The 12,686-nt window shown below is 40.2% G+C and overlaps 1 protein-coding gene across 11 annotated transcripts; it reads left to right on the top strand.

Moving 5' to 3' along the window:
• The first annotated feature begins 2,003 nt into the window (after nt 1–2,003).
• LOC116213210 (vacuolar sorting protein 3) lies at nt 2,004–8,645 on the top strand. Of its 11 annotated transcripts, none has more exons than XM_031548063.1 (9): nt 2,004–3,686; nt 3,796–4,207; nt 4,298–4,830; nt 4,958–5,663; nt 6,778–6,869; nt 7,255–7,355; nt 7,648–7,753; nt 7,869–7,935; nt 8,090–8,645. In XM_031548063.1, the coding sequence occupies exons 1-4, from the start codon at nt 2,152–2,154 to the stop codon at nt 5,421–5,423; spliced, it is 2,946 nt and encodes a 981-aa protein (XP_031403923.1). In that variant the 5' UTR covers nt 2,004–2,151; the 3' UTR covers nt 5,424–5,663; nt 6,778–6,869; nt 7,255–7,355; nt 7,648–7,753; nt 7,869–7,935; nt 8,090–8,645. The 11 variants fall into 11 exon arrangements, with proteins under 11 accessions (XP_031403923.1, XP_031403917.1, XP_031403922.1 ...); XM_031548057.1 differs by having other exon boundaries at nt 2,152–3,686; nt 4,958–5,679; XM_031548062.1 differs by having other exon boundaries at nt 2,152–3,686; nt 7,869–7,931.
• Nucleotides 8,646–12,686: the final 4,041 nt, after the last annotated feature.

Genomic DNA, 12,686 nt, shown 5'->3' on the forward strand with positions numbered 1-12,686 from the left:
TAATGTCTTACAAACTTGATTAATTTAGGTTTGAGCCGAATCAATCCTTAATTTTTAAAAGTTTATTTCAAGCATAGGATTTCAACATATTTTTTTAATTTCATTTTTAATTTATTATTTAATGTAAGTAGACAATTTTTTTTTTGAGCAACACCACCTAATATTCGAACATCGAACAAATCCAATTAATATAGGTCAAGTAAGGTCGGTTCACTGAGGGAAAAATCTCTCTTCAATCACAACACCAAATCATCTAAAACCAGCGCACATAGGTATGGCCTATTTAAATGTATCACCAATTTAAGTATTATCTTTTTATTTATGATTTTAGAAATATTTTTTTAATAGTTGACACAAGTTTAAGCTAATCTGTTGACCGAGGCTAATACTTGCTTGGTTGACCTGGCTGTAACGAAGAGATGCTTTTATTGAATATCAAAATTCTATTACAAGTAAAGTTTATTCACTTATTTATCCAAAAAAAGTTTGTCTACTTAAAACTAGCGAGCTATTTAAGGTCTATTATGGTCATGGTTTCTAATTATATTATTGAAAATTCAAATTAATAATCAAAGAAATTATTTGACCGGTAGCATCGTGCGGGATTGCGACCTGATTCTAAATTATTAAGAGAGTCATTGAAAGGGTAATATAGGACACATGACCCCTAAGAAGACCTTGTTAAAAATCTCTAAAATACCTGCTCACCAAAAAAGAAACTCTATATTTGACAAATTACAAACATATAATATTGTAACGTTTGTGGTAAATGCGATATTACTTATTATGTTTTTAATTGATCAATTAGAAGTACAATAAAATGGAAAAAGGAAAAAAAGAAACAATGTAATGCATGCCACAGTATTAATTTAAAAATGTTCTTAATGCTCTTACATTTTACATGCTCTCTATCGTTAATATTAAGTTCGTAAAATGTAATTTATGAAATATCAACTAAGAAAAACTAAAAGCCATTATTTCAATGTATTTCTAAAATATATTTTTATAAAATAGTAACAAAAATATATAAAAAAGGACTGCGTATTGTGTGGACAAGAAGACTAGTTAAATGATAAAATATACAAGTTTATGCTATGAATAACATTTCTGCGCAACATGCAAGTAAATTGGTTAGTTTATACTGATGCTAAATAACTCTTTTTCTCATTTAGTAGTTTCTAAACATCGATTTTGCAGAGAAAAAGTGAAGTTACAAGAAATTATAAATTTATTAGTAATGTAACCCACATGTTGCTCGTGCATTTGAAGTTTTTGTTTTTTTAAATGATATAGTTGAATTTACTATTTTATATACAAAAGATAAGAAATAAATAAAAAGCATTGGAAGTGGTTTCTTCAATAAATGTCTCTAAATAAATTGTGAAAGTCTCATTGGAAATATAAAAATGTAAATATATAATCAAAATTTTAAAAAAATGAAAAAAAAGTATATATTAATGAAGAGAGTTGAAGAGATGGTTGATCAACCAATATTGATTAGTTCAAGCGGTCGCTTGTTCTGCTTATGTAAGGTCTCGGGTTCGAAACCTTATGAATATAGAAAATCTACGCTGGAAGAGTTTACTCCTTAATGAACCTACCTGACTTGACTAGATTAGTTGGGGTTCAATTGAGTTTCTGAATCATAAGTTGAGGATTGTCAAATAGACTTATCTTGAAACTCTACATAAATGAGAGAATTTTATGAGAATTAGATTCCCTATGCCTTTTTAAGTTGCTTATAGAGTCAATTATAGATTTGGATACCGTTCTTGAGAATAATATATTTTGATTTTTTACTCTATAAACTCAAGTTTCTACTTCTTTTACCAAAAAAACTCCGCATAAGAGTCAGAATCGAGATCGTCGCCGTGCATGGTCAAATGTCAGCGACCCGAATTTGTAAACTGACGGAAACTGAAGGGCTTATTCTTTGAATTCGAGAAAGTTGAGGGGTTCTTTTTCGATTCGTCCAAAGTAGAAGGAAAAGTCCAATCTATTTCCCGTTCTGTTCGTACTCGGAGCTACGCCGACCCCAACCCCACTCTTCTCGGCCTCTCGATCTCCGCGCGGCGTCCCCTCGCTCCCTCCGCCGCCATCTCCGTCTCCTCCCTCGGCCTCTGCCCTCTGATCCCTCTACCCCTCCGGCAGATGGCAGTGGCCAAGTCCCGGACGGTCGTCGAACCTTCGGCTCAGTTCGACCTGTCCACTGCCACTCCCAACATCCAAATCAGCTCACTCGTCGCCGCTTCCACCCCCTCCGATTCCCAGACCCTAATCTACATCGGCACCAAATCCGGAGCCCTCGTCTTGCTCCAGCTCACTGAAGGCAACAACCTCTCGTTCCTCCGGAGTGTTTCGATCGTCCAAGACTCGCCGGTGGAGTCCCTGCACGTGCTCTCCGAGGCCGGCAAGGTTCTTGTTCTCGCAAATGGGTTCCTTTTCTTGGTTGATCGACTGTTGTTACAGCCGGCGAAGAAGGTCGCTCCGTTAAAAGGAGTGTCTGTCATCGCCCGGAGGTGCCTGAGCGCTGGAGGAACCGCGAGCTCTAATTTATTCGATCACCCGACCGAGAGCTCCAGTTCGAGTTCCCGGATTTTGCAGAAGTTCGGAAGCGGGATCAGAGCGAATGGCGTGAAGATCAGAGAGTCGGACCAGTTAGCACAGCAGCCGGGCAGTGGTTACGTTTTCGCGGTAGTCGTCGGTAAGCGATTGATTATGGGAGAGCTTAATAGTTCGGGTGGTTCATTTGTGATCTTGAAAGAGATCCAGGCTATCGATGGGGTTAGGACAATGGTGTGGGTGGACGATTCCATAATTGTCGGTACGATTAATGGCTACAGCATGTTTTCTTGCGTAACGGGGCAGAGCGGTGTAATATTTACACTACCAGACTCGTCTAATCCACCTAGGCTCAATTTATTGCGCAAGGAGTGGAGGGTCTTGTTGGTAGTGGACAATGTCGGGGTTATGGTCGATGTTAATGGGCAACCAGTCGGTGGGAGCTTGGTGTTTCGACATGGCCTTGATTCAGTAACGGAGATATCTTCTTGTGTTGCTGCTGTGAGGGATGGGAAGATGGATGTGTACCATAAGAAATCCGGGAGGTGTATTCAGACTGTAATGTTTGCCGGAGACGGTGTTGGGGGTTGTTTTGTTACCGAAGAGGACACCGGGAATGGGAATTTGATTTTTGTAGCAACACCCACTAAGGTATTTTGTTATTTGGAAGTACCTTATGAAGAGCAAATCAAAGAACTCCTGAGGAAAAAGAACTTCAAGGAAGCTATCACCCTTGTAGAAGAGCTTGAACATGAAGATGAAATGCCAAAGGATGTGCTATCTTTTGTTCATGCTCAAGTGGGCTTCCTCCTGCTGTTTGACTTGCATTTTGAGGAAGCAGTGAATCACTTTTTGCAGTCAGAGACAATGCAGCCTTCCGAAGTTTTCCCCTTTATAATGCGGGACCCTAATCGTTGGTCATTGCTGGTTCCTAGAAACCGATACTGGGGTTTGCATCCTCCTCCAGCGCCTCTTGAAGAAGTTGTTGACAATGGGTTGGTCACCATCCAAAGAGCTTTGTTTCTTAGGAAAGCAGGTGTCGAAACTGCTGTTGATGATCATTTTATCTTGAATCCACCCAACAGAGCCGATTTATTGGAGTCTGCTATTAGGAACATGATAAGGTTTTACATTTCTTTGCTTTTCTATCTTCATCTTTGGTTTTTCCCCTATGGTTATGCATGCCCTCTCTCGAGACTCACTCGCAACGCACTTCTCATTGATATTCTGTAGGTATCTAGAGGCTTCTCGGAATAAAGACTTGACTTTATCTGTGAGGGAAGGCGTGGACACACTTCTTATGTACCTTTACAGAGCCTTAAATTTGGTGAGCGAAATGGAAAAGTTGGCTTCTTCTGAGAACTATTGCGTTGTGGAAGAACTGGAGAATTTGTTAGATGAAACGGGGCATCTTAGGACGCTTGCTTTCTTATATGCAAATAAAGGGATGAATTCAAAGGCTTTAGCTATTTGGCGCATTCTAGCCAGGAATTACTCCTCCGGTCCACGGAAAGACCATGTAATGGAGAATGGTCAGACTACTACGGTAACCAGTCTTTCTGCTCAAGAGATTGCTGCAACTGAAGCATCAAAGATTCTAGAGGAGTGCTCCGATCAGGATCTGGTTCTGCAGCATTTTTATTGGGTATGTTTGCATTTGTTGTTAGTTGACTACATATTTGGGAATGCATTAAATATTTCAGATGATAGCTAATCTATATTGCCCCTTAAATAGATTGCAGACATCGACCAGGTACTTGCAGTTAAGGTCTTGACATCAGAGAAAAGAGAGGAACAACTTTCGCCTGCTGCAGTGCTTGCAGCAATTGACCCTAAAAAGATTGAAATACGGCAGAGGTACCTCCAGTGGTTGATTGAAGATCAAGACTCTAATGACACTCAGTTCCACACAATGTATGCTCTATCACTTGCCAAGTCAGCACTGGAGACTGTTGAAGAAGTCGTCTCTTCAATATCTATTGGGGTTAATCCAGGAGAGATGAACTCTAATGAGTCTGAAACGGATGCAATCTTTGAAAGTCCTGTCCGTGAGCGACTGCAGATATTTTTGCAATCATCAGACCTCTATGATCCCTTACAGGTTCTTGAGTTGATTGAGAATTCAGAGTTATGGTTGGAGAAGGCTATTCTTTACAGAAAACTGGGGCAAGAGACGTTGGTGCTTCAAATTTTGGCCTTGAAGCTGGAGGATAGCGAAGCTGCTGAGCAATATTGTGCTGAAATTGGCAGACCTGATGCCTATATGCAGTATATTTATCTCCCTTCTTGCTCCAGTACTAGCATCTTTATAATATTTTTATGATGCTATACATATTTTATATCATATTGAGCTTCTTTTATTGACATACATATAATTTGATAATCATCATCTTAGGTTACTTGATATGTATCTGGACCCACAAGATGGTAAGGCACCCATGTTTAAGGCAGCTGTCCGCCTTCTTCACAATCATGGAGAATCTCTTGACCCATTACAAGTTCTGGAGACATTGTCACCAGAAATGCCCCTCCAACTTGCCTCAGATACAATACTACGAATGTTCAGGGCTCGGATTCATCATCATCGTCAAGGGCAAATTGTACATAACCTTTCTCGAGCTGTAGACATTGATGCGAGGTTGGCAGTTCTAGAGGAAAGATCACGGCATGTACAGATCAATGATGAGAGCCTGTGTGATTCTTGTCGAGCCCGCCTTGGGACCAAACTCTTTGCTATGTATCCCGACGATACCATCGTCTGTTATAAGTGTTTTCGTCGTCAAGGCGAGTCAACTTCAGTAACGGGACGTGACTTTAAGAGGGATATCCTGATAAAACCAGGATGGCTTGTCACCCGATGATCTTGCCTAGTGCCTGCTCGTTTCGTTGCATTTTATGGCTCAGACACTGGAGCTTTCAACTTTATGAGTCGTGCAGGAGGGTGACCTTAAAATTTTGAAGGGATTCCAAGTTGTGAATTCCAAGTTGTGAATGCTGCCTAGTGCCCACACAGCAGAGTGCTGTTGAAAGCTGCGAGCATGGCTGCCTCTGAGTTTTTCGTTGAGCAAAATGATGGAACGAAGGCAATCGGCTGTGCACTGGTACAAAATACTGACAGTTATGTGCATTACTCATAATTCGTTGATGATGGCTTCTTCGATGCCCCTCTGCTTTTTTGGTTTTCTCTGTATCTTTATAAGTAAGTTTGGCTGAGTTCTCAGTTGCGGAACTTGCCTTATTTTGTAGCTTTGGACTATGACAAATATAATGATAAAATATTTTAAAGATTCAAACATGGCTTTACTGCAAGAAAAGTCAAAATATGACATACAACAACTGAGATTGCCAAACAGTAATGGGTTAAATTGAGATTAAAGGATTCGGGCAGCTTATTCATTCGAACTTGTGTTTATCAAACACTGTTGATGTCATGTTTTGTTTGGGACACTGCATAGTCCTTTTTATCCTGTAGACTTAGGTAAAGCCAATTACACAGGTGATTCACTTTACCCCTCTGCTGTTTTAACTGTTGCCTTCGTTACTTTTGGTGGTTATTTTAGGGATTATCATGTTAGTTTAATATATGAAGGAGTACATTCAATTGAAAGTGGATTTTGTATAGGATGGTTGAGTCATAGTAAGATTGCTATTTGGATGCCTAGTCTGGTCAAAATGGCAAATCTAGAATGGTTTAAGGCAATTAATGTACTAAATGCATATGCAGGCACCTTAAACATGTGTGCTATAGGGGATAGGATTTTGCCGAAGTACATTTCCTAGGAGGATCGTTATATTCAGAAAAAGCATACTGGTTTATCTGGTCCTCTTGCTATTTATCAGTTGAGTTCGAGACATAGCAGCATACCTTTATTTTGCTGGACCTGGTAGCAATGTACCTGGTCAAACTTCTTATATTTCCTGGTCAGTTTATGATATTGATTAGTCTTTCATCTTATTGATCAAAGTAGAGAATTGACCCTTATACATAGGAATTATACGACATATAGGTTAGTCTTTATGTTGATAGTGATTCTATATAAAATGCTGTAGTTGGAATGTATAGCTTGCGGGTCTACAGCCACTGGTGTACTTGTGGATTTGGTTATCCTATAACTATTTTGCCTCTTCTCCAAGTTTGTTTCAGTTGATGTCAGGTGCTAAAAGATGCTGCACTTATAATGCCATAATATTTTCTCTGGTGCTTGTATTATGCAGACTTAGGAGCAGAAATTGGTCACACTTATGGGTGTATTTATACTGTGCTTGCTGTATAGTTTGGGATTGGCCCCGTACATCCAGTTTTCCTGGTAACTAAGAAGATCTTCTATGTAAACTTCATTTCTCCTCAAGCCACAGGATTGGTGAAAGTAATTGGTGCCTCGGGCTAGCATGCCTTGATTGTTCAATCCAGCTTATGTTTGAAAAAAGTAAAGCGGAGTATATTGTTAAAACAGAAGCTAAATCTCCAGGAACCTGCTTTTAGTGGTGCTTCTGTCCTGCTACTTTTCATTTTAAATAAAGGATGTAGAAACTGAGTGGGTAAGATAAAATCGGTACTAGCTTAATATTCCGGCACAGCTTAGGGCAGAATTATCAAGCACCCTGGGTCTGAGTTGTATTTTGCTATTTACTTTTACATTTTACAAATTTCGTCATATTATATTCTTTGTTCTCAAAGACTGAGATTTGCAGGATCATGGGTATGGTGGGAATAGCGGAGTTGCTGTTGGTGGTGGTGTTTCATGGCTTTTGCACTGTCACTGAGTGCTAACTCAACTGATGGCACAACGCAGGTATTAGTTGTGTATGCACAGTTGTTTTACTTTCAAAATGTGCCTGCTGTCTCTACGTAGAGTTTATTCCTTGGTTTTGCAATCAAGGAAAAAAAAAAGCTGTGTTTTTCCCAGCTGTTAGTTCTCTCTCTCTCTCTCTCTCTCTCTCTCTCTCTCTCTCTCTGTGTTTTTTTTTTTGGATAAGTGGCAATAATAGCCACTCACCAAAGCAGAGCTGCAAACACAGGGCAAAGAGCTCATGACTTGAAATTCTAAAAGAAACTTCTGAGCTCTTTGCCTATTCTATTTGAAGGGATTTGAATTGTTTATAGCCACGATCATATCAATAGGGAGGGGGACATGGTTTGCTGGTGAGCTATTTCTGAAGTAAATCATGACAATTGATGCTGAGGGACTGCGTAAGCACCCTTCTCTAGCATATCTGCCCTTTCTATATATATATATATGTATATAATTCTGTGGTGGATGGATTAAATGAATTTATTACTCATGATTTGTTTTTGCTGCTTCCAGGGAAGCGTACCATTTTCACATTGGTCGTGCTTTTTTCCTTGGGAATGCAGTTGCTGGAGCCCTGTGAGTATGTACCGTTAAATGTATTTCTAATAGCTATAATTATTCATCTGCAAAGCTGTTGGATGATGATGTATCTGTTGTTGTCAAGCCCTTTCACCTTATATAGGGTTTGCATCTTCCTTGCATAAAACTGATTTATTACATGCTTATGTTTCTAGGTATGAGCTGGGAGCTCTAGATACCTTCATAAAGTCACTCCATCTACCTTTCCTTCCAGTTAGATCTCTCCCTCTCCCGCAAATGCATTTTATGCCTGCAATAAAAGTGTTAGATCTAACTGCGAGGGATCAAAGTAGTAGAGGAAGACATAGAATTGCAACACCCGATGAGTGGTGGCAGAGGCAAGGAACTCCGTTAGTAGCAGCAGCATGGCAACTGGCAAGGGTCCTATGGTTTTGCTCAACAACCACACTGTCACGGAGATGTCAAACCATCAATAACCGGATCTTCTAGCCTCTTCTTGTGAATTCATTCTCTTGAGTATGTATTGTTGCCGTCTCTCTCATGTAGATATGGATAGGTGAACGGGACTATACATGGATAGGTGAGCGAGACTCTTCGCACCAGTGATCTTCAATAGGTGATTTGCAATGTATGGAGTAGCAGTGTGGAATGTCAGCCAAAGCCTCCCGTTATTATTGAGGAGGTAGTGAAAAGTAGCGAATTTCACTAAAGCCTCTCGAGTACCTAATCTGAGTTTTAGGGATTTCTCAAGACCCAATTGGATGTGGATAGGTCGAATTTCTTGAGTTAGAGCTACCCGCAGAAGCCTAAATATATTGTGTGATGATCTTCAAAGTCGTGGGCGACGCCACTAGATTAAAACCAAATGATTAATACTCTGATAAAATGAAATTACGTTAGGCAAAGTACCCGTGTGGCCAATTAGTGGTGTATCGTGTACTTGGTACGATTGATGAGATAAACTCGTAAAACTGTACTGTCCATATGTCGCACAAGTGAGATATACCTTCTTCGGTTTCAATATCGCCAATCAACCAAACGGCGAGGAGCTGCCTACAGAACGGTGTCCTCGGGCACGAAACCAATTCAGATGCTATCGCTGTGATAAGCATTTACGAATTTGATCCTTGGGAACTTCCTAGTACATTGCAAACTCATTCGTGCTCACTTTTTATTTTTCTTTCTCATGAACTCGAATTTTAATCTTTTCGACACTATTATCATATTGTGTAACGTTGCTCAACATAGAGCCCCAGGATGAGAACTGGTACTTTTTCCACTCCTAAGATGGGAAGTATGCCCAACGGGGACCAGGCGAATCGCTTAACGAGGAACGGTTTTTTGGCAGAGAGAAGGACTAGACAATGGAATGATGCGAAATGGCAAGCCTATTGAAACAATTCGAAGCCTAATTTTTCACTAGAAATGACCAGGGTCCCACCGGACTCGCACAAAGAGGGGCTATGTTTGAGTATGTGCTTGACAATCCTAAATTAGCACCGCGTGATCTGTCCCTGGTATTGATAACTCGATCTATAAATAAGAACTAATCCTAACTATATAGTAGTATTTATGACTAATTAAGAATTGATTGGTTAGCACCAGTAGTTCCTTCATCTTCTTTAGGGAAGCAACAAGACCATCTTGTGAATAATCGTAGAGAGGCCGAATTTGTCGTGGCTCCTCCTACTCCTTCGGTACATACATCAGATATAGCGATGCCTGAGTGAACAAGACGACGACTTTCTGTGCAAGTAAACCCGTGAGCTATCCTGTAACAGAGGGTAGAGATGTCGATGCGATTCTTAAGAATCTTTGATGATCTTCATGTCAATAGAATTAGGATGTAATCAATGGGGCTAGCGCCCGCTATTCGGCAAGAGTAATAATGCATGGCGTAGTATCACAATATGGTCTTGGACCCTTGAATGATAAAAGGCAACATGGATAATTAACAATCCTTAAGTGCCTTTAATCAACTTATCAATTTTACTATATAACCAATGTGGATTGGTCCAAGCGATTCGGTGCTCGTTCCCCTTAAGTAAGGTCTCTAGTTCGAGTCTTGTGAATGGAGACAATCTACGTTGGGAGAACTTTATCATTTAGTGGGCTGACTCGGCTCGACTAAATTAGTCGAGACCTAATTGGACTTTCAAATACCATGATTTACACCGAAAAAATGTTATCGTATCAGTACCTTGAAAAACTTTGTAAACTCAAAGTAGATTTACTGCTCATCAAAAAATGATAAATGAGTTATTAAAATCAAAATAGCTAGGTTTATTGTAGATGAGATCGCCTTAGGCCAGTTAGGCCCTTGGTGACCCTGTCGGAGGAAATGGTGGCCCGAGTTGATCCCCAGTCGTATCTCCTATGAGCTCTGGCCACCAACCCCCCTCAGACAAGGTCTCTAGAGACTCCTATGAGCTCCGCCGAACTTGCTTGAGGGGTCGGGTAGCAGGCTGCCAGCAGGGATGGTAGCCACCCCTCCTCCTACCTGATTCGTCTTTGTTTTTTTGTTTTTTGTTTTTTCCTATTTTTAGTTTTTTGAATTATTGTGCAATTTTATTTATTTTAAAAGGGTAAAATGCGCTACCCACCCTTGAGGTATTCTTGAATGACAGTGAGATCAAAACTTGATCAAAATAGACATTCCACCTAATTGACCGAATAAAGTAACATAGAGTTAACGGAAAAGTTAACGTTAATCACTTTTTCACACCATGGTTAAATCAATAAAGAATTAAAAAAAATTGTTGAGTATGCCTCGTATTCAATGGAGAAACCGAGGACCCAAAGACCGGAGCGGTAATGAGATCAGACAAAAAAGGAATGGATGAAATCTCAGATTCTCCTGAGATTATATTTCCTATTTTATAGGGATTTCGTTGTATATTTTAGAGCTTTAAAATATGAAAATTATTTTTAGGGCATGTTAGAGACAATTCTAGAATATCTTTAGAATATTTCAAAGGGAAAAATATCCTAGAATTATATTAGGATATCTTTGAGATATTGAGAAGGTATTGTATTTATTTTAAAAAAAAAGATGGTCTTGTATCAAGACAACACGTTGTGTAAAAATAATGGGTAATCTTCTTGGGGATTCTTAGTTTTACTCTCTTGGAGTCTCTAGGGTCCATAAAGTGATAGAGTAATGAGAATTGAGAGGATTGTGACGCTATTCTTGGTTGGGTCTTGTAATAGGGGTTAGGAAACACAAGTGTGATCTCGAGTGTGTAATGTTCGGTTTGTTGATCTAGTGGAATTTCCTTGCTTTTGTCCGTGGATGTTTTCCTCCCTTTAAGGGTTTCACCACGTATATCCCGGTGTTATTTTTTCTCTCTTCTCGTTCTAAATTCCTTGAAATCGGCATCTTTCACAATAAATTGGTATCAGAGGTACTGTTCAGAGCATGTGAAGATGTTGGGAGCAAAGTTCGAGGTACAAAAGTTTGACGAATCGAACAACTTTGGGCTATGGAAGATCAAGATGAAGCCTTTGCTAGTGCGGCACGGCCTTGAGGGAGCATTAGAAGGAGAAGAGAAGTTGCCTATGGACCTCTCACCGGAGCAGAGGAAGTCGGTGATGTCGAATAAAGTTCTATGGAAGGTCTGCGATCAGGTCTCGGCACCGAAAGTGTGAGCGAAGCTGGAATCACTATATCAGTAAAAGTCCCTGACGAGCGGGTTCTACTTGAAGTAGAGATTGTACCAGTTGAAGATGAGTCAGGGGACCTCTTTAGGTAATCACATGGGCCTATTCAATAATATCGTGATGGATCTCGCAAACGCGAAGGTCAAGATTGAAGACGAGGATTAGGCTTTTATTGTTGTTGTGTTTTCTCCCATAAGCGTATGAGAGTTTCGTAGATACCACGCTATATGGTAGGACAAGTATCACCTTAGAAAATGTTAAGGCATTGTTGAACTCGAAGGAGTTGCAGAAAAAGGTAATGGAGCACCATGGAGGCAACTGTCAAGGCCTAGCAAGTCCAGGGGTAGAAAACTAATTTGCTGGAATTGTAATGAGGAAGGCCATCTCAAGAGGGATTATCCAAGGCGACGAGGCAAGAAAGGTGAGCTCTCGAGGGATGTGGTTGTAGCTTAGGAAAGTCATGAAGGATGAGATATTCTAACAGCGGCATGTGACGAGAATGCAGGTGCTAAATTTTTCATTACATTTGGCACATCAGGTATCAGGTGGATTCTTGATTCGAGATGCACTTTTCATTTTTACTATAATAAAGGATTGTTTTTCTACTTATTGGTCCATAGAAGGTGGAAAAGTCCATATGGCTAATGGTGACACATGTGATGTTGTCGCGATGGGTGAAGTGCGAATCAAGTTATTTAATAGTGGTGAGATGTCTTGGATGGTGTTAGGCATGTTTCGGGATTAAAGAAAAATTTGATCTCGTTGGGCACACTTGACAAGCTTGGTTATAAGTATGGTGCCAAGGTGGAGTCGTAGAATCTCGAAGGGCGTTCTCATGGTGATGAAGTTACTGTTGCTGAAGGGCTTGTATGTTCTGCGAGGAAGGATTTCAACGACAGCGTTCGAGTGGTCCGCTCCTGAACAAAAGTACTTGGAGTCACTTAGGGATGGCGATGACTTACTCAAGACTGATAAGGTGGAAAAACACAAGTTGCCCACGCATGGTAAGGCCTTGAAATTCCTTATTAGTAATGTGGCTTTTGATGTTCCTACTTTGGTCAAGCAGATCGATGGCACATGCTAAGGATAGGTGGATAAACGTGGGAGGAAGGCGAAGCTTGGGCCAAAAGC

This window comes from Punica granatum, chromosome 7, assembly GCF_007655135.1.
Source record: "Punica granatum isolate Tunisia-2019 chromosome 7, ASM765513v2, whole genome shotgun sequence".
Lineage (NCBI taxonomy): Eukaryota > Viridiplantae > Streptophyta > Magnoliopsida > Myrtales > Lythraceae > Punica > Punica granatum.

Excerpts from the sequence above, each read along its gene's own strand:
- LOC116213210 (XM_031548063.1), top strand. The coding sequence starts at position 2,152 with ATGGCAGTGGCCAAGTCCCGGACGGTCGTCGAACCTTCGGCTCAGTTC. Across the intron at positions 3,687-3,795 it reads GCTATTAGGAACATGATAAG|GTATCTAGAGGCTTCTCGGA; the intron begins GTTTTACATTTC and ends GATATTCTGTAG. Across the intron at positions 4,831-4,957 it reads AGACCTGATGCCTATATGCA|GTTACTTGATATGTATCTGG; the intron begins GTATATTTATCT and ends TCATCATCTTAG.